Source organism: Pelodiscus sinensis, chromosome 5 (genome assembly GCF_052426305.1).
Source record: "Pelodiscus sinensis isolate ZL-2025 chromosome 5, ASM5242630v1, whole genome shotgun sequence".
Classification (NCBI taxonomy): domain Eukaryota; kingdom Metazoa; phylum Chordata; order Testudines; family Trionychidae; genus Pelodiscus; species Pelodiscus sinensis.
The window spans coordinates 132,422,819-132,450,605 of record NC_143056.1 but is presented as its reverse complement, the minus strand read 5'-3'; the positions used below and the strand labels follow the sequence as shown (position 1 = coordinate 132,450,605).

Here is a 27,787-nt window from a genome sequence, read left to right as displayed (position 1 = left end):
AAGACACATGTTTACTGTCACCGCTTCTTGAGATAAGGAATAATCTCTTCAGGCTAAGATGCTTTCACCCTGATTCTCTCACAGCAATTACATGAGTCACTGTTTTTTCCTTGGCTTAGTGAGCAGGGGTGTTATGGTGTAGGGTGTGATTCACTTGCCTGTCCTGGTATTGGTACGGTGTGGCTATTGTATGGAACAATTGGAATGACCAACTGTGAACATCTGGCTCTGTGTCCATATACTGGTGTTCATTATGTAACTGATTTGCATTTTTTTTAACTATTTCATTACAGAAACGCAGTAGGTTGCCCAGATCTTCCACCTGCCCACATCCCTGCAGCTGCCTGATGTCAGCTCAGAGGAGATGGAAGAGGGAAATCACTCGGTGGTGACTGAGTTCATTCTCACAGGTCTGACAGATCGTCCAGAGCTGCAGGCCCCCCTGTTTGGGGTGTTCCTACTGATTTATGTTATCACCCTGGTAGGAAATGGGGGGATGATCTTGTTAATTATCACTGACCCCAGACTCCACACCCCTATGTACTTTTTTCTTGGCAATTTGTCTTTCTGTGACCTCTGCTATTCCTCCATAATTTCCCCCAAAATGCTGCTGAATTTCTTAGATGAGAAGAATAGTATTTCTTACACTGCCTGCGCTGTGCAGTTGTATTTCTTTCTTTATTGTGTAGATATGGAGTGTCTCTTGTTGGCTGTGATGGCGTATGACCGTTATGTAGCCATCTGTTATCCACTGTTGTATACAGTCACCATGTCCAGACAGCGTTGTAACCTGCTGGTGGCTGGGGTGTATGGGGTGGCTTTGGCGGATGCAACTATAGGCACATACTATACATTCCGGCTGTCATTCTGCCACTCCAACGTCATCAATCATTTCTGCTGTGACACGCCCCCACTGCTGGCGCTCTCCTGCTCAGACACCCGCACCCTTGAGATTGTGATGGTTGCCTCTATGTGCTACATTGAAGTGACGAGCATTGTGACTGTCCTCCTCTCTTATGTCTATATCTTCTCCACTATCTTGAGGATCCGCTCTGCCAAGGGCTGGCGCAAAGCCCTCTCCACTTGCGCTTCCCACTTGTGCGCAGTGATCATATTTTATGGCACTGTCCTTTTCATGTATTTCCGACCCTCCTCCAGTTATTCCATGGACACGGACAAGGTAGCTTCAGTGTTTTACATGCTGGTGATCCCCATGTTGAACCCCCTCATCTACAGCCTGAGGAATAAGGAAGTGAAGAACGCTGTGAAAAAAGCCATGAATAAACTCCTGACCCATTCTTGAATCTGTTCTTCTCAGTGCTAGTTAAACTGTGGGGAATGGAAAGAGGGAATGTATTTCCAAGCCCATTGCAATATCAATTCACAGGACCCGTGGTTATATTGTTCATTGTCATATTTTTATGATTTTATTAATTTGTTTTCGTTCCAACAAGCACTGTTGGCCCCAACTCAGATCAGGGTTTGGGGGCTTTATTAGGTTATTACGCCAGCAAAATGAAAGGAGTCTATGCTTTCACATGTGTGTGTGAGTGTGTAAATATATGTGACATGCTTTTAAAGAATGGAGCAGTTTCTTTCGGGAAAGAAGAGAGGGGCACGGAGCATCCCTCCCTCTTCATAATGAGGTTGGTTTAATTGCACTTTTGCAAGCATGAAGTGTGTGATTTGTGTGTTTAAGGGAAGGCAGTTTGACACAACCTTCTGATATTCCTTAGGATTGTTTGAGAGATTGTCCCCTGGTTTCTGTCCATCCTTGAGGAGGAGAAAGGAGATTTCCATTACAATGGTTTTTATTTCAAGTTAAGGGGTAATAAAAGAAGAAAGAGGAAGGGCAACGTTTTCCAGAGAGAGCACCGTGTTTGTGCCCCTGTGATGCCCACACCAAAATGAGTACAAAATAGCATTCACAGTGTGCATTTTCTCGACCACATTGTGTAGCCTGTGGGTTTGTTTGCAGCCCATGGTGCAGTGTGGTTTTATGCAGGGCTCAACATGTGGCCCATGGTTAGGTTCTTTTGAACATGACCTCCACTGGGAACACGCTCCATAATGGCAAGTCAATATAATGGTCTTCTGTTGGGATGCATTTTAGTAGTTACATTCCTGGCCTGTCATTGCTCTTAAAAAGTGCTGTCATATGGATGGAAATGGGGTAACTATTGCATGTTATTAATATCTGCAGAATTGACTTAAATGGGGCCTGTGTGTTGTGTAGTCTTGCCTTAATCTTTGTATTCATGCCTATCAGCATGAAAGAAGCTATTTGCATATATTTGCATGTATATAAAATCACACTAAAGTTGCGGCCCTTGGCATGTGCTGTGAGTATCATTGTGGCCCCCGGGGCTTCTAAAGTTGAGTAGCCTTGCCCTACAACATCCACCGAAGGATAAAGTCACTTCAGACACGTACGACATCAGCAGGTTTGCGATAAGTTTTTCCTATTAGTTCCATTGGAAGGTATTACTAGACTCGCTAACTCAGACTCTGGAAAATTGATCTCAGCAGTATCGATCTTCAACCTGATCTTTAGGTCCCTCTCTTTTGGTTGTTCCCATTGATTTATGTTATCACCTTTGTAGCAAATGGGGGGATGATCTGGGTAATTACAGTTGACCCCCGACTCCACACCCCAATGTATTTTTTCCTCAGGAGTTTGTCTTTCTGTGATCTCTGCTATTCCTTGGTAATTGCCCCTAAGATGCTGCAGAGGGGAAGCATTTCTCGCACTGCCTATGCTGTGCAAATATACCTGAATGGCTTCATTTTAGATATTCAGAGTCTCTTGCTGGCTGTGATGGCTTATGACCGTTATGTGGCCATCTGTAACCCACTGCTTTATACGGTCACGATGTCCCGGAGGGTTTGTAACCAGCTGGTGGCTGGGGTGTGTGCTGTGGGGTTCGTGGATTCCGTGACACACGTGTCTGACATTCCGGCTGTCATTCTGCAACTCCAATGTCATCAATCATTTCTGCTGTGACATGGCCTCACTGCTGGTGCTCGCCTGCTCCGACACCCGCTTTATTGAGATTCTGGTATTGATTTTCCCATGCTTCAGTGGGTCGAGCAGCTCTGTGATCATCCTTCTTTCCTATGTCTATATCATCTCCACCACCCTGCAGATCCACTCTGTCGAAGGCCGGCATTAAACCTTCCCTGCTTGCACTTGCCGCTTGGCTCTGGTGGTCATGTTTTATGGCATCCTCTTTTTTAATTTACAACCTATCTCCAGCTATTCCATGCACGCAAACTAAATGGCCTCTGTGTTCTACATGCTGGGGATCCCCATGTTGAACCCCCTCATCTACAGCCTGAGGAACAGGGAGGTGAAGGACGCCGTGTGGAAAGCCATGAACAAACTCCTAAGCACTTTTTGAATCAGTTTACCTCAGTATTTGTGGAATGACGGGGATTGGAACCAGGTGAATTCAATTCCCAGCCTGCTCAAATGTCATTTTGCAGACCGTAGGATAGTGCTCTCCACTATTGTTTTCATGATTAACGTGTTTGTATTTCAGAAAGGCCTACAGGCCCCAGCTGAGATCAGGGCTTCATTAGACTGCTGATGCAGGAAAATTCAAGGAGGCCCTTCTTTCATATGTCTGAGTATGTAAATATATGTGATGGGCTTGGGAAAGTTTGTGATGGGAAAGAAGAACGGGAATTAAAATCTGCCTGTTTGTAGGGCGGATGGTTTCATTAGGCATTTGCAAATGCGATCTGTGTGATTTCTTTGGATGAACCAAAGGCCGTTTTGCACTCCCTCCTGATATTCTGCAGCCCTTTTTATGTGCTCTGTTGACTTGTTGTAGACATTGTCACCTGGTTTCTGTCTATGGACGAGGAGAAGAAAGCAAATACTTATCAAGGTGGCCTTTATTTTCATTTAGGGGAGTAACAATAGAAGGAAGAGCCAGGGTACCATGTCCAAGAGATAACAATGTGTGTACAGCCACAGAGACACACACACTATGCTAAGAAGCTGAGATTCTCTCTGGAGAAGCAGGAAACACAAGCACACAACATTCCCTCACATGGACAAAAGGGATAAATAGAAACTTGGTCTTGCACTTCACAGGGGAAAATGAAGCAAAGAGGTACCTTTGGCTGCTTTCTGATGAATTCAAAAACTCTTCCCACCTACTCACACAAGGGTGAGTTTTTTATGGATAGTTTCAGGTCATGCCTATGGATGGATAGTTTCAGGTAATGCAAAATGGCTTTGTTTCTTGACAATAAGTGAACGTCTGACTAATCTGTCTGTATATCCACTAGCTAGGTGTCAAGAAAAGGAACCAGACTAACACCTGGATGAGAGGCCATTTCTGGGCAGCAAGAAGGTGGTAAACTAAAAATCCAGAAGGTAGAAAGTGGATTTTTAGTTTGCCAACAAGCATACAGCTGGGATTCTCTGCCCCCTGAAAATTTCTCTCCTAAATCTCAGCTGGGGATGGTTTTACTGGAAGGGAACTCCAATGATGGAGAGAGAAGGCAAATACCCAGAAGGCTCTCTTGCTCCCTTTTTCTCTTCTCAAGGCATCAATACCATCTGAAGGAAATAGATAGTTGCACTGGGTTTGGAGAGGGTTCTGGATTAAAGGAATCCAGCTGGTTGGACTGCAAAATCAGGTGGTGAGAGAATTCTTTGCTTTGAATTCACTTAGGCTCTTAAAACATAATTAGTTGCATTTGACCTTTTACTTCTTTGTAACCTATTCTGACGTTTATGCCTCATTATTTGTAACCATTTATTCAATAAATGTGTCCTTTTCTTAAGCCACTGCAATTTTGTAGTGAAATATTTAGGAATCTCTACTTGAGAACCAGATTTTCACATCATTCTCTGTTAATAAAATGACAGGGGTTTTTATCAGCTTGAATTGATGCAGTGGTTGGTAGATATCAGTATTGTCTTAAAGTCGTCATTGTCATGTCCAAGTCAAGTTTCAAGTCACTACAGTTCAAATCTCAAGTCAAGTCTCGAGTCCCTAAAGTCACTTTTGAGTGAAGTCCCAATTCCAGTCTCAAGTCTTAATTTAAAAAATGTCAAATCACTTTTATACAAGCCATGAATTTCGACATTTTTGGATGATTTTTTCACCAAGTCAATTTAACAAAATTATCAAGTCGCAAGTTGAGTCTCAAGTAAGAAACAATGAATCCAAGTCAAGTCTCAAGTCGAGTCACCTAGGCAACTTAAGTCAGACACGAGTTCAAGTCTTGGGACTCGAGTCAACAACTCTGAAAGACTGTACCAGCACACGTTCCATCCAGCATCACCAGGGCCTTTGACCTATAGGATAGTGCTCTGCTTTTGTACTGAAAAGCAGCATGTGATTCTCTTGTCCAGGAAGCTGCTGGAGGTAGAGCCCAGAGCATCCCAAGGCAGTTTAGAAAGGAGTGTTAATTTCATATCATAGTCCCTGGGATACATGGCGTTTATGGGATTTGCTTAAAATTACACAGTTGTGAATCAACGAAGAGCAGAATCCAAATCTTATGTTCAAGGACCTGATGCACACGACACTGGAACATGTTGTGGTTTGGTCTGATTCTGAGCTAGGCTACAGCACTGGGACTACAAGTTGACTCTACTGAAATTTTTGTGGTTCTTCTGGAGCTATAATAGGGGAACTGAGTGAATACTATGACCCATGGCATCTACACGAAGGCTGGGAAATTACTTAAGGAGACATTTGGAAAGGTGGTCAACATATACACTGGAATACGCTCACCTCATTCTGGGACTATACTAAAGAGACCCCATGAGAGATGCAGTGTTTCAGACCTGCTGATGCTCTGGCCTCTGTGTGCTGTTTACATAAGAATAAACAGGGCAACAACATTAATTGCACACCTATTGTCCTGGGAGCAAAGATGCCCCAGAGAAGAAATCCCAACCCTCTCAAACCCATGTTTATCTTCCATTATCCCAGGAAGCAGCTGTAGATTTATTGAGGATACTGTAGGTGTAGTTAGCAAACATGGAAAGGTTTTACTCTTAGGCTATGTCTACACTGGTGGATTCTTGTGCAGGAACAGCTGTTCTTGCAGAAGAACATGCAGAGCGTCCACACGGCCCGCCTACTCTTGCACAAGTAGTTTTACAGTAATGCGGGGGAAGAGAGGGCTTCTTGTACAAAAGCTACACTTTTTCTAACAAGTTTAAGCTCTTCTGCACAAGAGCTGCACAAGAGAGCAGTGTGGACACGTGGCAGAGGTCTCTTGTGTAAGAAAGCCGTATGGCTAACATGGCCATCAGAGCTTTCTTGCACAAGAGAGCATCCACACTGCCATGGATGGTCTTGTGCAAAAACACATGGCCATCTGGACTTGTACTTGGCAAGAGTTCTTGTGCAGAAGGTCTTGCACAAGATATTCTTGCAGAATAACTCCACCAGTATAGACATAGCTTATTTCTAAATTAGTGGGCAGTGTAGACGTACCCTAAGAGTGAAAGTTTTCCCCTTTTGCTAATCATACCAAAGCTATTTCAGAATAGTTACTCTGAAATAATTTATTTTCAAGTAGCACATCTACACCACGGGGAAGCCTCAAAATTAGTCTAATGTAGATGTGCTAACTTGATCTAGAGTCCAGGAGGTATTGGGGAGAAATGACTTAGAATGGCTCTGGTGAGAATTATTCCTCCCCAGTGAGGGGCTATTTTGAAATAGCAGCAGTGGAGCATTTACACACACCTTATTTCAAAATAGATATTTGGGAATAGACGATGTTCCTCAGATTTCGGAATAAGCTATGTGTTATTCTGCAATTATTTCGAAAGATTGGAATGGCCGTGTAGACCCTCGCATTGTTATTTCGAGATAACGCTTGTTATATCAAAATAAAGATGCACTCTAGACACACCCTTAGTCTACAGCTGAAGGTTGAGGCCAAGTACTGCTGCCATCCTTCTCAACTCATTATAAGTGAAAGGTGACGACACAATGTGATACCACCAAGCCATGGGTAAGCAGATCTGCTTCAGAGCATTCTAGCATTTAATTCGGGAATGACAGTGAGCCATTCATGGGAAGGGAAGGAAGGAATTATCCTGAGAGAAGGATTTTTAACTTTTCTGAACATATTTACCCATCAAAATAAGGAAGGAGTTTTGCCAGTGGAGGGAGAAGATTGACAAGAAAGGGAGAGGAAAACAGCCTTACAAAGCAGGGGTTGCATCTAAAGTGCCCCACTTTTGCAGAATAATGGCTATTATTCTGGAAAAACAATACTAGCATCCACACAACAATTGTGTTATTTTGAAAGAAAATCGAAATAATGGAGGGCTTTTTCTGACATTGGTAAACCTCATTTTTTCGGAAGAGGAATAAGGCCTCTTCCAAAAAAGCTTTTTCAGAAGAGGTGTGTGTGGGCGCTCCACTGCTGGTATGTCGAAATCGCTCTTCCCCAGGGCTTCTTGGGCCTCTAAACTTTAAATCGAGGTAGCACATATACAGTAGGGAAGCCTGCCTCAGACAAATTTGGAGGCTTCCCTGTAGTGTAGATGCTCTATTTTGAAACAATATCTTCCGGAAAAGCTTATTTTGAAAGAACCTTGTAGTGTAGACATACCCTAATTCTCTTATGGGTTCATGAAAGGTCTAGAATTACTAGAGAGACTCAGATCCAGTGATGTGGCACTGCTGGGCTGTGTCTAGACTGGCAAGTTTTTCCACAAAATCATCTGCTTTTGCGGAAAAACTTGCCAGCTGTCTACACTGGCCGCTTGAATTTCCGCAAAAGCACTGACGATCTCATGTAAGATTGTCAATGCTTTTGCGGAAATACTATGCTGCTCTCATTCGGGCAAAAGTCTTTTTTCGAAAAACTTTTGTGCAAAAGGACCAGTGTAGACAGCAGAGATTTGTTTTCTGCAAAAAAGCCCTGACTGCGAAAATGGCAATCAGGGCTTTTTTGCGGAAAAGTGTGTCTAGATTGGCCACGGATGCTTTTCCGCTAAAAGTGCTTTTGCGGAAAAGCATCCTGCCAATCTAGACGTGCTTTTCTGAAAATGCTTTTAACGGAAAACTTTTCCGTTAGAAGCATTTCCAGAAAATCATGCCAGTGTAGGTGTAGCTCCACAGTTTAGACGATTTCTGCACTGATTCAAGTGGTTTTTCCATCCATGTCACTAATCCACATCTCAGTAAAGAGGTGAATGGAAGAATTATACTACAGGCTGGTGTAACTTGGCTGCCTCACGCAGCCCATGAAACATTTCCCAGCCCACTGGGGGAAAGTTCAGTTATTCTCATTGTAAAGCATGCACCAGGCTGCAGAAAAGCTACCGGTGGAGAACACCGGTTGGATCATTTAGTCCTGTCTCCCTGCCAGTTCAGCAGAATCGCCGTCATTTCCCCCAGGCGTGTCATAAATATTCCTGTTGTCCTGGCTTCCCAGTAGAGATGAGTGTGATAGAGCTTGGTGTGTGGCTATTGCAGCCCATCAGTGAATCCTTGCAGAGAAATACTGGATGGATTTTGTTCTCTTAGCTTTGCCCCAGACATCGGCCTCTGCTGATTTTGTGGCTCTTCTCTCAGCCACTTCCCCACATCAATGCCTTTTCTGGGGGTGAAGTGTTAAAAACCAGAGTTTCCCATGCTTTGCCCTTGTGAAGCTTCCTGAGCTAAGAGTCAAACCAACAACCCTTCCCAAACCATTGCACCTTCCTCCTAGACTCACGGGCAAGAAGTGCTGCCAAGGACCTGCCACAGGGACACTGCACCGGCGGCTGAGCTCCGGCATTGGGGAACAAGGAGGAAGGTGGCTCCAAGGGCTTCTATAGAGCTGAGGGCCTACCTGGTCTGACCTTGGTGGAAATGAGTTGGTTCCAACCCAGTGCCTCTCAATAGAACAGGTGGGAGGAGAGTATTATGCTATGGAGGAAATTTTATTTTCTAATTCTTTTGACAGCCGGGATACCACAGTGGTGGGCAGGAGAGAAGGAGAGGATGAGGGGCAAATAGGTGTTTTACATAAGCAAGAAAGTGCATGTTTACGTGGACACTCAGGCTACATCTACCCTGCAGGTTTCTGGCACAAGAAGCTTTTTGTGTAAGAGATCTTCCACAAAAACTTCTTGCACAAGAGCGCCTCCACACTGCAGAAGAGCATCACAAAAGCAATGCACTTTTGTGCAAGAGAGCATCCAGACTGCATGGACGTGCTCTCACAAGAAAGCTCTGATTACCATGAACAGAATGTCCACCAGGACACCTGTGCTCATTTCAACAGGCTGTTTTTGCGCAAAAAAACCCCCTCTGCTGCCTGTCCACACACATATCTCTTTGTGCCATAACTCCTGTGCAAATAGGAGCTATTCCTCGTAGAAAGAGGAATACCTACGCCACAAAAAACCCTCTATTCTTGAGATGTGTATGCTCCACAAGTTTTTCATAGAATCATACAATACTAGGACTGGAAGGGACCTTGAGAGGTCATCGAAACCAGTCCCCTGTCCTCACGGCAAGACCCAACACTGTCTAGCCCATCCCTGATAGACATTTATCTAACCTGCTCTTAAATATCTCCAGAGATGGAGATTCCACAACCTCCCTGGGCAATTCATTCCAGTGTTTAACTACCCTGACAGGCAGGAACTTTTCCCTAATGTCCAACCTAAACCTCCCTTGCTGCAGTTTAAGCCCCTTGCTTCTTGTTCTATCCTCAGAGGCCAGGAAGAACATCTTTTCTCCCTCCTCCTAGTGACACTCTTTTAGATACTGAAAACCGCTATCATGTCCCTTCTCAGTCGTCTCTTTTCCAAACTAAACAAGCCCAACTTTTGAGCCTTCCTTCATAGGTCGTGTTCTCTAGGCCTTTCATCATTCCTGTTGCTCTTCTCTGGACCTTCTCCAATTTCTCCACATCTTTCTTAAAACGTGGTGCCCAGAACTGGACACAGTACTCCAACTGAGGCCTAATCAGCACAGAGTAGAGCGGAAGAATGAGTTTTCTGGGGGCAAAAACTCTGTGGTGTAGCCATATCCTCTATGTGGAAGAGGCACGGTGTATGTGTGCAATGGGAACTTTCTGTGTCTGCAAGCTTGGTGTGGGGTTGGCATTATGTATGTACATCTTGGGCACGCAATGGGAGCTAACTGTGAGTGGTGAGGTATGCGTGTAGGTGGACTGAGTGTCGATCAACTGATTAACGATGCCGTTGGTGAGAGATTAACTCAATCCTTGACTGGAAAATCTGACCACAGATGTCACATAAATCTTTGGGAGTTTGAAACCAGTGCCATCTGAGCAGAGATTAAAAAGATTTGGACTTTACTGCTTAGTTAGAAAAGAGAAGACTAAGGAAGGATAGGATTGAGGTCTAAAATATCATGCCACGTATGGAGAAAGTGAATAAGGAAACGTTATTTATTTTTTCCCAAAACTGAAGAACCAGGGGTCACCAAATTAAATTAATTGGTAGCAGGTTTAAAATAAACAAATGGAAGTATTTTTTTCATGCAACAGAGTCAACCTGTGGAACTCATTGTCAGAGGATAGTGTGAAGATCAGGACTCAAACAGGGTTCAAAAAAGAAATTGATAAATTCATGGCGGATGGTTCCATCAATACTTATTAGTGAAGATGGGTAGAAATGGTGTCCCTAGACTCTCTTTGTCAGAGGCTGGGAATGGATGACAGGGGAGGGATCACTTGATGATTCCCTGTTCTATTCACTCCCTCTAGGGCACTTGGTATTGGCCACTGTCAGATGACAGGATACTGGCCTGGCTGAACCTTTGCTCTGACCCAGTCTGGCTATTCTTATGTTCTTATAATGATTCCATTCAGAGGAGTCATTTCCAGTGTTACAGAGAAGCACCAAATTTATAATAGAGAGCAAATGGCTATACTCTCCCAATTCCTCTCATCATCATGTGAGGTCCATCAAGTGCAATGAGTGAACGTCTCTTTCCTTTTGTGGGGAGGATCCTTGGAAGGGAAGGACATAGAAACTATGGTGATTAGTAATAGAAAGAAAGAAAGAAAGAAAGAAAGAAAGAAAGAAAGAAAGAAAGAAAGAAAGAAAGAAAGAAAGAAACTGTCATACTCCTATATGTCCTACATCTTTTACATACCACTGTTGAGGTTGCCAGAATGAGCACTGAAGGTCACAGAAATTGAATTGTCCCCTCTTTAAGGAATTATCATTTCCATAAAAATTATTGGCTTTCTATCAAATTCTTAAACTCGCCTCCTCAACAGTCCATAGCTGTGGGATTCTGGTGATGTTCCAAGAAAGTTCAGCAAGAGGAGAGACCAACATGCTTATCATGGAGGGAAGCCAGGTGAGGATCCTGGCCCATGACAAGGAATAGTGGGATGTGGTACCTGAGGAACTCCTGTGGCTTTTTGGAGATACGTCGAGTTTTCCTCCAAAAGCTTTTGGTTTCCACAAACACCAAAACAAATGCACTGTTAGTTCTTCAGTTTTACTCCATAAAAAAAAAAGGTGAATTATACCCCTAGTCCCATACTTGGTAACTCGGACAGACATTGCATCATTTAATAGCACCGGGGGAAAATATAGTCCAAATTAATCCCCAGGGCATGAGCTACACTTTGTGGTTCTCTGAGCACAATAATGAGATGTTGTGTCCCTCTGAGCTCAGGTGTCCCCAGTTGATTTAGGAAGCACATCCCATGCATCATAGAACACAGTATAAAACTACCTGAATGCTCCACACTGGTATTTTCTGCCACCACAGCCCTCTCTTCTCAGCAGGTAGGTGCCGTTGTCCTGCATCACAGTCACATGCCCATATGGACACCATGTTCCTGAGTAGGGATTGAATTCCACACCTGTAGCACTAAAAGCCTCAGCCCCAGCTCCTATTCCATGAGCCAAAGGAGCAATCCCTTGGTTGGAAAAAACAGACAATTACATAGTCACTGAGTGCAGTGCTTTCTGGGAAGATTCGGGGTTGTCCTACAAATGACAGAATATGCGGCTGTCAGATGTTAAAAAGCTTAATTAGAACACTAAGCCGTCCTTACCCCAAAATGAGAGGCTGAGCCACAGAGCTCCCCTTGCCCAAAGAAGACACATGTTTACTGTCACTGCTCCTTGAGATAAGGAATAATCTCTTCAGGCTAAGATGGTTTCACCCTGATCCTCTCACAGCAATTACATGAGTCACTGTTTTTTTTCTTGGCTTAGTGAGCAGAGGTGTTATTGTGTAGGGTGTGATTCACCTGCCTGTACTTGTATTTGTACGGTGTGGGTATTGTATGGAACAACTGGAAGAACCAACTGTGAACATCTGGCTCTGTGTCCAAGTATTGGTGTCCATTATGTAACTGATTTCCATTTTTCTTCAACTATTTCATTACAGAAAAGCACGAGGTTGCCCAGATCTTCCACCTGCCCACATCCCTGCAGCTGCCGGATGTCCACTCAGAGGAGATGGAAGACAGAAATCACTCCGTGGTGACTGAGTTCATTCTCACAGGTCTGACAGATCGTCCAGAACTGCAGGTCCCCCTGTTTGGGGTGTTCGTACTGATTTATGTTATCACCCTGGTAGGAAATGGGGGGATGATCTTTTTAATCATCACTGATCCCCGACTCCACACTCCCATGTACTTTTTCCTCGGGAATTTGTCTTTCTGGGACCTCTGCTATTCCTCCATAATTTCCCCCAAAATGCTGCAGAATTTCTTAGACGAGAAGAACAGCATTTCTTACACTGCCTGCGCTGTGCAATTGTATTTCTTTCTTTATTGTGTAGATATGGAGTGTCTCTTGCTGGCTGTGATGGCGTATGACCGTTATGTGGCCATCTGTAACCCGCTGCTCTATACAGTCACCATGTCCAAACAGCGCTGTAACCTTCTGGTGGCTGGGGTGTGTGCTGTGGGGTTGGTGGATACAATTATACTCACATATTATACATTCCAGCTGTCATTCTGCCGCTCCAACATCATCAACCATTTCTGCTGTGACCTCCCCCCACTGCTGGCGCTCTCCTGCTCAGATACCCGCACCCTTGAGATTGTGATGTTTGCATCCATGTGCTACATTGAAGTGACCAGCATTGTGACTGTCCTCCTCTCTTATGTCTATATCTTCTCCACTATTTTTAAGATCCGCTCTGCCGAGGGCTGGCGCAAAGCGCTCTCCACCTGCGCTTCCCACTTGAGCGCGGTGGTCATATTTTATGGCACTGTCCTTTTCATGTATTTCCGACCCTCCTCCAGTTATTCCATGGACACGGACAAGGTAGCCTCAGTGTTTTACATGCTGGTGATCCCCATGTTGAACCCCCTCATCTACAGCCTGAGGAATAAGGAAGTGAAGAACGCCGTGAAAAAAACCATGAATAAACTCCTGAGCCATTCTTGAATCTGTTCTTCTCACTGCTAGTTGAAAGATGGGGAATGGAAAGAGGGAATTTATTTCCACACCCATTGCAATATCATTTCTCAGAGCCCATGGTGATATTGTTCATTATTATATTTTTATGGTTTTATTAATTTGTTTGTATCCAACAAGCACTACTGGCTGCAACTCAGATCAGCGTTTTGGGGCTTTATTAGGATATTACCCCAGCAAAATTAAAAGACTCTCTGCTTTCACATGTGTGAGTGTATAAATATATGTGACGTGCTTTTAAAGAATGGAACAGTTTCTTTTAGGAAAGATGAGAAGGGCATGGAGCATACCTTCCTCTTCATAATGAGGTTGGTTTAACTGCACATTTGCAAGCATGAAGTGCATGATTTGCCTGTTTAAGGGAAGCGAGTTTGGCACAACCTTCTGCCGCTCCACAGAGTTGTTGGAGAGATCGTCCTCTCGTTTCTCTCCATGTTTGAGGAAAAAGGAAATTTCCATCACGATGGCCTTTATTTTAAGTTGAGGGGCAATAAAAGTAGGAAGAGCAAAGGCAACATTTCCAAGAGAAAGCACCATGTATGTGCCCCTGTGACAGCCCATACCAAAGTGAGTACAAAATAGCATTGACAGTGTGCGTTTTCCCTACCAAAGGGATACTCAGCATACGGCCTGTGGGTTTGTTTGCAGCTCATGGTGCAGTTTGGGTTTACTTAGAGCTCGACACGCAGCCCGCGGGTGGGATATTTGAACATGGCCTCTACTGGGAATATACTCCATAATGGTGAGTCAATCTAATGGTCTTCTGTTGAGATACATTTTAATAGTTACATTCCCGGACTGTCACTGCTCATTAAAAGTGCTGTTCTATGGGTGGAAATGGGGTAAATATTGCATTTGATTAGTATCAGCAGAACTGACTTAAGTGAGGCCTATGTGTTGTGTAGCCTTTCCTTAATCTTTGTGTTCATGCCTGTCAGTGTGAAAGAAACTATTTGCATATATTTGCATGTACATGCAATCACACTAAAGTTGCAGCCCTCGACAGGTGCTGTGAGTATCATTGTGGCCCCCGGGGCTTCCAAAGTTGAGTAGCCTTTCCCTACAACATCAATTGAATGATAAAGTAACTTCAGACATGTACGACGTCAGCAGGTTCTTCCTCTTAGTTCCATTGGAAACTATTACTAGACTCGCTAAATCAGACTCTGGAAAACTGATCACAGCAGTATCGATCTTCAATCTAATATTTAGGGCCCTCTGTTTAGGATGTTCCTATTGATGTGTGTTATCATCTTGGTAGGGAACGGGGCGATGATCTGGTTAATCACAATTGTTGCCCGTCTGCACACCCCCATGTTGTGTTTCCTCAGGAGTTTGTGTTTCTGTGATCTTTGCTATTTCACACTTACGGTATGTCTGGACTACATGGCTCTGTTGACAGAGCCATATAGTCTGGACATACCCTAATTGCCCCTAAGATGCTGCAGAATTTCTTAGCCAAGAGGGAAAGCATTTCCCGCACTGCCTACTCTGTGGAAATACGTCTCAGTGGCTTCCTTTCAGATATTCAGTGTCTCTTGCTGGTTGTGATGGCCTCTGACCATTATGTGGCCATCTGTAACCCACTGCTCTATAGGGCCTACATATCCCAACGGTTCTATAACCAGCTGGTGGCTGCGGTGTGTGCTGTGGGGTTGGTGGATTCCGTGACACACACGTGTCTAATATTCCTGCTGCCATTCTTCCACTCCAATGTCATCAATCATTTCTGCTGTGACACGGCCCCACTGCTGGTCCTCTCGTGCGCTGACACCAGCATTAATGAGATTCTGGTATTGATTTTCCCATGCTTCGTTGAGTTGAGCAGCTTTGTGATCATCCTCCTCTCCTATGTCTGTATCATCTCCACCACCCTGCAGATCCACTCTGTTGAGGGCCGGCATAAAGTCTTCCTTGCCTGCACTTGCACTTACCTCTAGTGATCATGTTTTTTGGCACCCACTTTTTTATGTATTTACGACCCATCTCCAGGTATTTCATGCACACAGTCTAAATGGCCTCTGTGTTCTAAATGCTGGTGATCCCCATGTTGAATCCCTTCATTTACAGGCTGAGGAACAGGGAGGTGAAGGACATCATGAGGAAACCATGAACAAACTCCTAAGCACTTCTTGAATAAGTTTACCTCAGTATTTGTGGAATAACGGGGATTGGAACCAGGTGAATTCAATTCCCAGCCCACTCTAATGTCATTTTGCAGACCCTATGATAATGCTGTCCACTATTGTTTTCATGATTAACGTGTTTGTATTTCAAAAAGGCCTACAGGCCCCAGCTGAGATCAGGGCTTCATTAGGGTGCTGCTGCAGCAAAATTCAAGGAGGCCCTTCTTTCACGTGTGTGAGTATGTAAATATATGTGACGGGCTTGGGAAAGTTTGTTATGGGAAAGAAGGGGAATTAAAATCTGCCTGTTTGTAGGGTGGATGGTTTCATTAGGCATTTGCAAATGAGATCTGTGTGATTTCTTTGGATGAACCAAAGGACATTTTGCACACCATCCTGATATTCTGAATCCCTTTTTATGTTCTCTGTCGACTTGTTGTAGACATTGTCACCTGGTTTCTGTCCATGCATGAGGAGAAGAAAGCAAATATCCATCACAGTGGCCTTTATTTTCAAGTAGGGGAGTAACAAAACAAGGAAGAGCCAGGGTACCATGTCCAAGAGAGAGCTTAGTATGTGTGTCTTTGTGGCTGTACACACATTGTTAAGAAGCTGAGATTCTCCCTGGAAAAGCGGAAAACACAAGCACACAACTTTCACTCACGTGGACAAAGGGATAAATTGAAATTGGGTCTTGCACCTCACAGGGGAAAATGTAGCAAAGGGAGGGTGTACCGATACCTCCTACCTTTGGCTGCTTTCTGGTAAATTCAAAAACTCTTCCTACCAACTCACACAAAGGCAAGTTTTTTATGGATACTTTCAGGCAATGCCTATGGATGGATAGTTTCAGGTAATGCAAAATGGCTTTGTTTGTTGACAATAAGTGAACGTCTGACTAATCTGTCTTTATATCCACTAGCTAGGTGTCAACTCAAGGAACCAGACTAACACCTGGATGAGAAGCCATTTCTGGGCAGCAAGAAGGTGGTAAACTAAAAATCTACTTTCTAACAAGCATACAGCTGGGATTCTCTGCCCCCTGAAAATTTGTCTCCTAAGCCTCAGCTGGGGATGGTTTTACTGGAAGGGAACTCCAATGATGGAGAGAGAAGGCAAATACCCAGAAGGCATTCAGAAGGCACCAACACCATCTGAAGGAAATGGATAGTTGCACTGGGTTTGGAGAGGGTTCTAGCAGAAAGACATCCAGCTGGTTGGACTTCAAAATCAGGTGGTGAGAGAATTCTTTGCTTTGAATTCACTTAGACTCCTAAAACAGAATTAGTTGCATTTGACCTTTTATTTCTTTGTAACTTATTCTGACCTTTATGCCTCATTATTTGTAACCACTTATTCAATAAATGTGTCCTTTTCTTAAGCCACTGCAGTTTTGTAGTGGAATATTTAGGAATCTCTACTTGAGAACCAGATTTTCACATCATTCTCTGTTAATAAAATGACAGGGGTTTTTATCAGCTTTAATTGATGCAGTAGTTGGTAGATATCAGTGTTGTCTTCAAGTCGTCAATGTCATGTCCAAGTCCAGTCTCAAGTCACTACAGTTCAAGTCTCAAGTCGAGTCTTGAGTCCCTAAAGTCACTTTTGAGTGAAGTCCCAATTCGAGTCTCAAGTCTTAATTTAAAAAATGTCAAATCACTTTTATACAAGCCATCAATATCGGCATTTCACCAAATCAATTTAACAAAATTATCAAGTCTCAAGTTGAGTCTCAAGTCACAAACAATGAACCTGAGCCAGGTCTCAAGTCGAGTCACCTTGGCAACTTAAGTCGGACACGAGTTCAAGTCATGGGACTCGAGTCAACAACTCTGATAGACAGTACCAGCACACGTTCCATCCAGCATCACTAGAGTCTTTGACCTATAGGATAGTGCTCTGTGCTTTTGTACTGAAAAGCAGCATGTGATTCTCTTGTCCATGAAGCTGCTGGAGGTAGAGCCCAGAGCCTTCCAAAGCAGTTTAGAAAGGAGTGTTAATTTCATATCATAATGTATAGAGTCTCTGGGATACATGGCATTTATGGGATTTGCTCAAAATTACCTAGTTGTGAATGAACGAAGAGTAGAATCTAAATCTTATGTACAAGGGCCTGATGCACGTTACACTGGAACATGTTGTGGTTTGGTCTGTTTCTGAGCTAGGCTACAGCAGTGTGACTACAGTTTGACTCTACTGAAATTTTTCTGGTTCTTCTGGAGCTATACCAGGGGAACTGAGTGAATACTATGGCCCATGACGTCTACATGAAGGCTGGAAAATTACTTAAGGAGACATTTGGAAAGGTGGTCAACACAAACACTGGAATACGCTCACCTCATTCTGGGACCATACTAAAGAGACCTCATGAGAGATGTAGTGTTCCAGACCTGCTGATGTCCTGGCCCTCTGTGTGCTGTTTACATAAGAAAAGACATGACAACAACCGTAATTGCACACCTATTGTCCTGGGAACAAAGATGCCCTTGAAAGTATATCTCATCTCTCTCAAACCCCAGTTTATCTTCCATTTTCCCAGGAAGCAGCTGCAGATTTATTCAGGATAATGTTGGTATGGTTAGCAAACAGGGAAAGGTTTCACTTTTAGGCTACGAATGCACTACGGCAGCCATTTTTATGCTAATTAAGCATGGGAAATTTAAATCCCTGCTTAATTAGTAATTTTGGTATGTCTAATCTACAACCCTCTGGCAACAGAGGGATGTAGTCAAGACATACCCCTAGATAGATAGATAGATAGATAGAGAGAGAGAGAGAGAGAGAGAGAGAGAGAGAGAGAGAGAGAGAAACTAGCATGTCCTACATCTTTTACATTCCTCTATTGAGGTTGCCACAATGTGCACTGAAGGACACAGAAATTGAATTGTCCCCTCTTTAAGGAATTATCATTTCCATTAAAATTATCAGTTTTCCACGGAAGTGTTACACTGGCCTTCTCACCAGTCCACGTCTGTGGGATTCTGGTGATGTTCCAGGGCAGTTCAGCAAGAGGGGAGACCAACATGCAGCACGGGGGATAGAGTCGAGCCAGGGAGCCTTGATCATGAAAGAGAAGGGTGGGGTGTGGTACCTGAGAGACCCCTGTGGCTTTTCTGAGATGATAAATTGAGTTTTCCTCCAAAAATGTTTGGTCTCCACAAGCACAAGAACAAATCCACTGTTTGTTCTTCAGCTTTACCCCATAAAAAATCAAGAAGGTGAATTATACCCCTAATCTCGTGTTTGGTAACTGATAGAAATTGCATCATTTAATACCACATGGGGGAAAAAGTCCAAATTAATCCCCAGGGTATGAGCTACACTTTGAGTTTGGTTCACTGAGCACATTATTGAGATGTTGTGTCTCTCTGAGCTCAGGTGTCCCTAGTTGATTTAGGAAGCACATCCCATTGATCACAGAACACAGTATAAAACTAACTGAATGCTCCACACCGGCATTTTCTGCATATGGTGAAATGCTACCACATCCCTCTCTTCTCAGCAGGTAGGTGCGGTTGTGCTGCATCAGGGTCACACGCCTACACAGATACCATGTTCCTGAGCAGGGACTGAATTCCGCATCTGTAGCACTAAAAGCCTCAGCACCAGCTCCTGTTCCAAGAGCTAAAGGAGCAATCCCTTTGGTTAGAAAAAAACAGACAATTACGTAATCACCGAGTCCAGTGCTTTCTGGAAAGACTCAGGGTTGTCCTATAAACTACAGTGCCTGCGACTGTCAGATGTCAAAAAGCTTAATTAGCACAAAAGCCGCCCTTACTGCAAAACTGCATGCCGAGACACAGACCTCCTCTTGCCCAAAGAGGACATATGTTTACTGTCACCGCTTTTTCAGCTGAGGAATAATTTCTTCAGGCTAAGATGCTTTCACCTGATTCTCTCACAGCAATTACATGAGTCACTGTTTTTTTTCTTTGCTTAGTGAACAGGGGTGTTATTGTGTAGGGTATGATTCACCTGCCTGTCCTGGTATTTGTAGAGTGTCTGCATTGTATGTAACAACTAGAATGACCAGCTGTGAACATCTGGCTCTGTGTCCAGGTCCTGGTGTCCATTATGTAACTGATTTCCATTTTTCTTCAACTATTTCATTACAGAAACGCAGGTTTCCCAGATCTTCCACCTGCCCACATCTCTGCTGCTGGCTGATGTCTGCTCAGAGGAAATGGAAGAGGGAAATCACTCCATGGTGACTGAGTTCATTCTCTCAGGGCTGACAGATTGTGTGGAGCTGCAGCTCCCCCTGTTTGGGGTGTTCCTTCTGATTTATGTTGTCACCCTGGTAGGAAACGGGGGGATAATCTTGTTAATTATCACTGACCCCAGACTCCACACCCCTATGTACTTTTTCCTTGGCAATTTGTCTTTCTGTGACCTCTGCTATTCCTCCATAATTTCCCCCAAAATGCTGCAGAATTTCTTAGACGAGAAGAACAGCATTTCTTACACTGCCTGTGTTATGCAAATCTATCTCTTTGTCGCTTTTTCAGATATTGAGTGTCTCTTGCTGGCTGTGATGGCCTATGACCGTTATGTGGCCATCTGTAACCCGCTGCTCTATACGGTCACAATGTCCCACAGGGTTTGTAACCTGCTGGTGTCTGGGGTGTGTGCTGTGGGGATGGTGGATTCAATGATACTCACGTATTATACATTCCAGCTATCATTCTGCAGCTCCAACATCATCAACCATTTCTGCTGTGACATACCCCCACTGCTGGCGCTTTCCTGCTCTGACACCCACATAAGTGAGATTGTGATGTTTGCATCCATGTGCTACATTGAAGTAACCAGTGTTGTGACTGTCCTCCTCTCTTATGTCTATATCTTCTCCACCATCTTGAGGATCCACTCTGCCGAGGGCCGGCGCAAAGCCTTCTCCACCTGCACATTCCACTTGATTGCGGTGGTCATATTTTATGGCACTGTCCTTTTCATGTATTTCCGACCCTCCTCCAGTTATTCCATGGACAACGACAAAATAACCTCAGTGTTCTACATGCTGGTGATCCCCTTGTTGAACCCCCTCATCTACAGCCTAAGGAATAAGGAAGTGAAGAACGCTGTGAAAAAAGCCATGAATAAACTCCTGACTCATTCTTGAATCTGTTCTCCTCACTGTGAGTTGAAAGATGGGGAATGGAAAGAGGGAATTATTGCAAGATCATTTCTCAGAGCCCGTGGTGATATTGTTCATTGTTATATGTGTATGGTTTTATTAATTTGTTTGTATTCCAACAAGCGCTGCTGGCCCCCAACTCAGATCAGAGTTTGGGGGCTTTATTAGGCTATTACGCCAGAAAAATTAAAGGCGTCACTGCTTTCACATGTGAGTATGTAAATATACGTGACATACTTTTATAGAATGGAGTAGTTTCTGTTGGAATAGAAGAGAGGGGCAGGGAGCGTGCCTCCCTCTTCATAATGAGGTTGGTTTAATTGTGCATTTGGAAGCATGAAGTGCATGATTTGTGTGTTTAAGGGAAGGGAGTTTGGCACAACGTTGTGATACTCCATATGGTGTTTGGAGACATTGTCCCCTTGTATCTGTCCATGTTTAAGGTGAAGAAAGGACAGCTCCATTGCAATGGTCTTTATTTTAAGTTAAGGAGAAATACAAGTAGAAAGAGGAAGGGCAACATTTTCAAGAGAGAGCACTGTATGTGTGCCTCTGTGATGCCCACACCAAAGTGAGTACAAAATAGCATTGACAGTTTGCGTTTTCCCTACAACAGGGCTCCTCAATGTGCAGCCCATGAGTTTGTTTGCAGCTCATGGTGCAGTTTGGGTTTTCGCAGGGCTCAACATGCGGCCGCAGGTGGGATCTTTTGAACACGGCCTCCATTAGGAACATGCTCCATAATAGTGACTCGATATAATGGTCTTCTGTTGGGATGCATTTTAGTAGTTACATTCCTGGCCTGTCATTGCTCATTAAAAGTGCTGTTCTATGGGTGGAAATGGGGTAACTATTGCATTTGATTAATATCAGCAGAACTGACTTAAGTGAGACCTATGTGTTGCGTAGCCTTTCCTTAATCTTTGTGTTCATGCCTGTCAGTGTGAAAGAAGCTATTTGCATATTGTGACGGGGTGCGGTCACAGATGACCCCTCGGGTTGCCTCTTGGGGTGCTGACATGGCCACTCATCTTCCTGCTCTCTGGGGCTCCTCACTGCCCGGTCCTGCTGGGCCTCTCCGCTGGTCACCCTCAGCCAAGGCCCCAAGCTGAGGTCCCTGCCCCCACCGAGAAGCAGCACAGACACTGAACCACTTCGGGTCCAAGGAGAGTGCAGTTTAGGGCCCAGCCTCCTGAGAGAGCACTCCCCAGATGGGGTCAAACCCCAAAGAATTAAGGAAGTCTCCTTTAGCAATGAAAGGCGGAATGTGCACATTGGTTACCCTTCCCTCCCCCCAGGTAACAATCACTTACACTGGGTTTGATAGAAAATAAAAATGGTTTTATTAAGAGGAAGCCGTAGGATTTAAGTCGTAATAAGAGAAAGTCGGCAGAGCAAAGTAGGTTACAAATCAAAAGAAACAAAACCACTTGGCTGATTCTCCACTGAAGCCTCAGTGCAAACTTAAACTCACCCTAAAACCTCTTTTCCAGTTGCCACTCTAAACTAGGTCTGTCTTCCCCCACCCTAGGGTCTCAGGCTCCTTCCTTCAGGTGCAGCCCAGCCAAAAGACCAAGGCCTCTCCTCTCCTATTCTTTTTGTTAAAGAATTGAGGCCCCTTCCTACCAACCACTGCTCAGACTGAAGGACAAAAGAGATAGTTTAACAGTTGAGGGTAACACCCTCCATGTCTTTCAATCACATGTTTGAACCTACAAAGTATTCCCCACTCCATGTGTCTAATTTTCCACACACAAATGGTACATACAACAGAGTAAGGTAAACCAAACCATCAGGTCATTGCATGAAGATCGATGGGTTACATGAAATAATTGGCTCAAACCACCTTTGAGTTATGTATATTCATGTCCGTGAGTCCATTTCATAAAGCATGGGGGGGGGATCTGTCACTCATATATTTGCATGTATATGCAATTACACAAAAGTTGCAGCCCTTGGCATGTGCTGTGAGTATCATTGTGGCCCCCGGGGCTTCCAAACTTGAGTAGCCTTGCCCTACAACATAAACTGAAGGATAAAGTCACTTCAGACATGTACAACATCAGCAAGTATGTGATAAGTTCTTCCTCTTAGTTCTGTTGGAAGGTATTACTAGACTCGCTAAATCAAACTTTGGAAAATTGATCACGGCAGTATTGATCTTCCACTTGATGAAGATGTGGTGTTAGAAGCCTATCCAGTCTTGATTTGAAGTATTAAATCCACCATGTCTCATGATCTGTTTCCTTACTGGTGGTTGAAAAGTCGCTCAGATTCCTATCAGATGGAGATTTGGGTCTTTGGTTTCAGTGGAGCTGTGCTGATTTACACTAGCAATGTGGCCCAATGACTCCAATGGAGACACAACCATGTACACAGGCTGGGGATCTGGTCTAATTGTGTGTTTCCAGGTGATGGCTACTTCTCTTCTGTCTGTGCATATCAGCCAGATCTAGGCAACATGCAACCAAACCACAATCATGCTCAATGTGCATAAGTAGCAAGTCTAAGGAGGCCGGTCTGCTTGGCTTCCACTACAAGCCAGAGGAACCTCATGTCCACCCTGTTCCAATGGTTGTGGGAGAAGTCTGGAGTCTGGCACACCTGGGTATCACTCTCAGTCCAGCAGGCTGGAGGGAGACACTCAATGGGATGCGAAAGCAGATGTTAACCACATTTATGCACCAGCACCCACAGAACTGGGACAAGTACTTACCCCACCTGTTCGCCTACAAAGAATTGCCTCAGGAATCCACAGAGTTCTCCCCATTGAAGCTACTGATTGGGAGAAGAGGGAGGAGACCCTTGGGATTGCTGAGAAATGAGTGGGAGGGGAAGGCCGCTCCTCAAAGGGAGTCAGTGGTGGAAGATGTACTGGCTTTCAAAGAAAAGGTCGCTGAGCTCATTGGCCTAGCCAAAGAAAACGTGTGTGGGGCCCAAAGAAGGCAGAAAGTCTGGTATGACCATATTGCAAGTTTCAAGCAGCCTGGGATGGCCCCTTGAAGGAATAGGAAGCCTAATCCGAACTAGCTACTCCGTGCCGCGTGTAGCCACGTGGCATGGGGTCCGAACTAGCGGGCATTTAAAAATGGCGCCGGCTGGCATCATGCAAATGAAGCCCGGGAAATTCAAATCCCGGGCTTCATTTGCAACTCCGAATGACTACATTACCCCCCTAGTTCGAATTAGGGGGGTAGTGTAGACATACCCTAAGAGAGGGGGAGTCCACTTCCTCACTACCCTGGGCCTCACCTAGGACTATTGGCAGGCACTGTTGGATCCAGATGTCAGGCTGAACTCAGCATTTATCACCCCTTTGGGGCTCTATAAGTTCCTAGTTCCGCCTTTCAGCCTCAAGGGGATGCCTGCCACCTCCCAGAACCTGGTGGACCAGTTGTTGAAGGGGCTGGAGGGTTTTGCCATGGTTTACATTGATGATATTTGTGTTTTTAGCTAGACTTGGGAGGACCCCATATCCCAGGTCAGCCAAGTGCTGGACTAGCTTCAGGGGGCTGGGCTGACTGCAAAGGCTGGGAAGTGCAAGGTGGGGAGGAATCTTACCTGGGCCATATGGTGGGGAGTGGCTGTTTAAAGCCAGAGCTGGCCAAGTCAGAGGCCATCAGAGATTGGCCAACTCCCCAGACCAAGGAGCAGGTCCAGGCCTTCATTGGCATGGTGGGGTGCTACCAGAGGTTTGTGCCCCATTTTAGATCCATTGCCACCCCCATCATTGAGCTGTGTGAGAAGGGGAATCCAGACAAGGTAGTCTGGACCAAGCAGGGCTAGAGGGCTCATTGTGCACTAAAGGAGGCTTTGAGCAGGGCCCCGGTTCTGGTAAACCCGGACTTTTGACAAGCCCTTTCTGGTGCCCACCGACGCCTCAGACATGGGGCTGGTGCGGTGCTAATGCAAGTGGACGGAAATGGGGAGCAACACCCCATTGTGTTCCTGAGCAAGAAGTTGCTGCCCCAGGAACAGAACTACACACCCATAGAGAGAGCGAACGCCTGGTCACAGTGTGGGCCCTTCGAAAGCGGCAGCTCTAGCAAGTTGGGCAGCATTTCATGGGGTACACCGACCACTCTCCCATGACCTGGCAGCACCCGATGAATGGGGCCAATTCCACGCCGCTGATTCTAGAGGTGGAGTCTGCTCCTGCAGGATTACAACATGCAGGTGGTCCATGGGAAGATGCTGACTAATGTTATAGCCAATGCTTTATCGTGGAGAGGGGCCCTAAACTTCCATAGATCCCTGGATATGTGACCCCACTCAGTTTGGTCTCGAAGGGAGGAAGAGATGTGATGAAGAGGGGATTGTATTTGCTTTGTTCTGTTGCATGTGAATTCTACTGTCCTAAAGTAGCTCAATGGGAAGGCCTCATTTTTCAGGGCGCTGCGCTAAAACTTAGATGTTGATGGGGATTTCGGGTGTGACCCTCACGAAGGGAAGCACCCCTCCTCACAGCATGTACAAAATGGCCGATGCCATTTGTAACTTGACTTCAGGAAGGGGTGCGGCCTAGTGGCACCTTTTATCCAGGAAGGAGAACAAAGCGCTGAGGAAGATCTCAGGTCCAAGCTACTAGGTGTGGAAGTCAGTCTTGGGTGGTGTGAAGGTGCATGAGGGAGCCAGAGGGCTTGGCTCTGAGCCCCCTCTCCCCAAGTTCCAACTCCACCTGTGGGGCGTTTCTGAGTAGTTATATTAAGAGATCACCCAAAAGCATTTGGTCCCCACCAATCACAGAACAGAGCCTCCATTTCTTGATCAGATTTATAAAATACTCAGCTTGAATTGAAAACAATCGAATGAAACACCGCTCAGCCTCACGCTACGTAACATTGACTGAGGTTGCATCTTGTAATTACACAGGAGTTAAGAGTGGACCAAATTAATCCCCATAGTGGTACACATTCACTGAGCACATTAATTAGGTGTCGTGTCCCTCTGGGCTCAGGAATTCCCAGTTGCTTCAGGCATCCGGTCCCACAGATCACAGATCTCCATATAAAATCCCCCAATACTCAAAACTGACATTTCTGTCAACATGTCTCTGTTCTCAGCAGGTACGTGCTGCTCTCCTGCCTCTCCATCACATGCAGGCAGACACCAAGGTGATCAGCAGAGATTGATTTCAAGATCTCCAGCACTAAACGCCTCCTTCTTCGCTCCTCTCCCTTGTGCTAAGGGAACCATCTATTTGTTTGGGGAAAATAGGCAGCCATGTAGTCAGTGATGCCAGAGTGTTCCATTATGTCTCTGGGGTTCTCTACAGACTAAAGAAAATGTCATTTTCAGATGCTAACAATGCTTAGCACAGCCCGTAAGATTCACTGCTAATTGACATGCTGAGCCACAGAGCTCTCCTCTCCCGAAGTGGGTGGAAAGATTGACACTCGTTTATTCTCATACCTTCTTCAACAAAGTTCTTCTTGAGTTAAGGAATAACCTCTTCAGACTGAGGTTTTCACACTGTTTCTTTCATGGCAGAGACCCAAGTCAGTGTCTGCTGCTTGGATTACTGAACAGGAGTGTGTGGAGGGGGAGATTATTAACCCCTGTGTCCTTGTATTTGGACAGTGTACGGCACACCTGGAATGACCAACTGTGAACATCTGGCACAGTGGACTAAGCCATTCGCTGATCTGCTAAAGGTGTACATTATGACACTGACCTCCTCCATTTTCTTCATGTACTTCCTTACAGAGCAGGCATAGGTTGCCTGACTGACATCCCTGCCCGCATCCCTGTAGCTGCCTGATCTTGACTTAGAGGAGATGGAAGGGGGAAATCACTCAGTGGTGACTGAGTTCATTTTCTCAGGACTGACAGATCGTCAGGAGCTGCAGGTCCCCCTGTTTGTGTTGTTCCTGCTAATTTATGTTGTCACCCTGGTGGGAAACGGGGGGATGATCTTGTTAATCATGACTGACCCCCGACTCCACACCCCCATGTACTTTTTCCTCAGGAGTTTGTCTTTCTGTGATCTCTGCTATTCCTCGGTAACTGCGCCTAAGATGTTGCTGGATTTCTTAGCCGAGAGGAAAAGCATTTCTTACATGGCATGTGCTGTGCAAATGTATTTCAGCACTTTTTTTCAAGACACTGAGTGTCTCTTGCTGGGTGTGATGGCGTATGACCGTTATGTGGCCATCTGTAACCCGCTGCTCTATACGGTCACCATGTCCAGACGGCGTTGTAACCAGCTAGTGGCCGGGGTGTGTGCTGTGGGGCTGATGGATGCGTTGGCACTCACATGTTGTACATTCCAGCTGTCATTCTGCCGCTCCAACATCATCAATCATTTCTACTGTGACATGCCCCCACTACTGGTGCTTTCCTGCTCGGATACCCGCATCAGTGAGAATGCGATGTTTGCGTCCATGTGCTACATTGAAGTGACCAGCATTGTGACTATCCTACTTTCTTATGTCTATATCATCTCCACCATTGTGAAGATCCCTTCTGCTGAGGGACGGCACAAAGCCTTCTCCACCTGCACTTTCCATTTGGCTGCAGTGGGTGTATTTTATGGCACTATACTTTTCATGTATTTCCGACCCACCATCAGTTATTCCATGGACAATGACAAAATAACCTCAGTGTTTTACACGCTGGTGATCCCCTTGTTGAACCCCCTCATCTACAGCCTGAGGAACACGGAGGTGAAGGATGCCCTGAGGAAAGCCGTGAATAGACTCATAAATAATCATTGAATCTATTTGCAATGGGCTGGGAATTGAATTCACCTGTTCCCATTCCTCCTCACTCTACCAGCACTGAAGTAATGTAATTTTTCAGAGTTCAAGGTAGAGTTGTTCATTATAATATTTGCAATTGTTATGAATGTGTTTGTATTTCACAAGCCCTGTTAGCCCCAACTCAGACCAGGACTTCATTGACTTTTTAGGTTCTTGCCCCGGCAAAATTCAAGCGGGCACCTGTTTCACATGTGGGAGCATAAGAATATATGTGATGTGTTGGGAAAGCATGGAGTTGTTTGTGTTGGGAAAGAAATGGAGGCCATGGAATTTATTTTCTGCATTATACTGGAGTTGGTTTCATCATGTGTTTGCAAGCATGAAGTGTGTGATTTCAGTGGATGATTCTAAAGGA

The 27,787-nt window shown here is 44.9% G+C and overlaps 4 protein-coding genes across 4 annotated transcripts; all 4 read left to right on the top strand.

The window, feature by feature from the left end:
- The first annotated feature begins 364 nt into the window (after positions 1-364).
- On the top strand, positions 365-1,303 carry LOC102447784 (olfactory receptor 8U9-like). Its single transcript, XM_006133556.3, has one exon. The coding sequence runs from the start codon at positions 365-367 to the stop codon at positions 1,301-1,303; it is 939 nt and encodes a 312-aa protein (XP_006133618.2).
- Positions 1,304-12,439: 11,136 nt separating this feature from the next.
- On the top strand, positions 12,440-13,378 carry LOC102448280 (olfactory receptor 5AR1-like). Its single transcript, XM_006133557.2, has one exon. The coding sequence runs from the start codon at positions 12,440-12,442 to the stop codon at positions 13,376-13,378; it is 939 nt and encodes a 312-aa protein (XP_006133619.2).
- Positions 13,379-19,708: 6,330 nt separating this feature from the next.
- Positions 19,709-20,656, top strand: LOC102448514 (olfactory receptor 5AR1-like). Its single transcript, XM_006133558.3, has one exon. It carries the CDS (start codon positions 19,718-19,720, stop codon positions 20,654-20,656), a length of 939 nt encoding a protein of 312 aa, XP_006133620.2. The 5' UTR covers positions 19,709-19,717.
- Positions 20,657-26,436: 5,780 nt separating this feature from the next.
- Positions 26,437-27,387, top strand: LOC102448755 (olfactory receptor 5AR1-like). The gene has a single exon (XM_006133559.3). The coding sequence runs from the start codon at positions 26,449-26,451 to the stop codon at positions 27,385-27,387; it is 939 nt and encodes a 312-aa protein (XP_006133621.3). The 5' UTR covers positions 26,437-26,448.
- Positions 27,388-27,787: the final 400 nt, after the last annotated feature.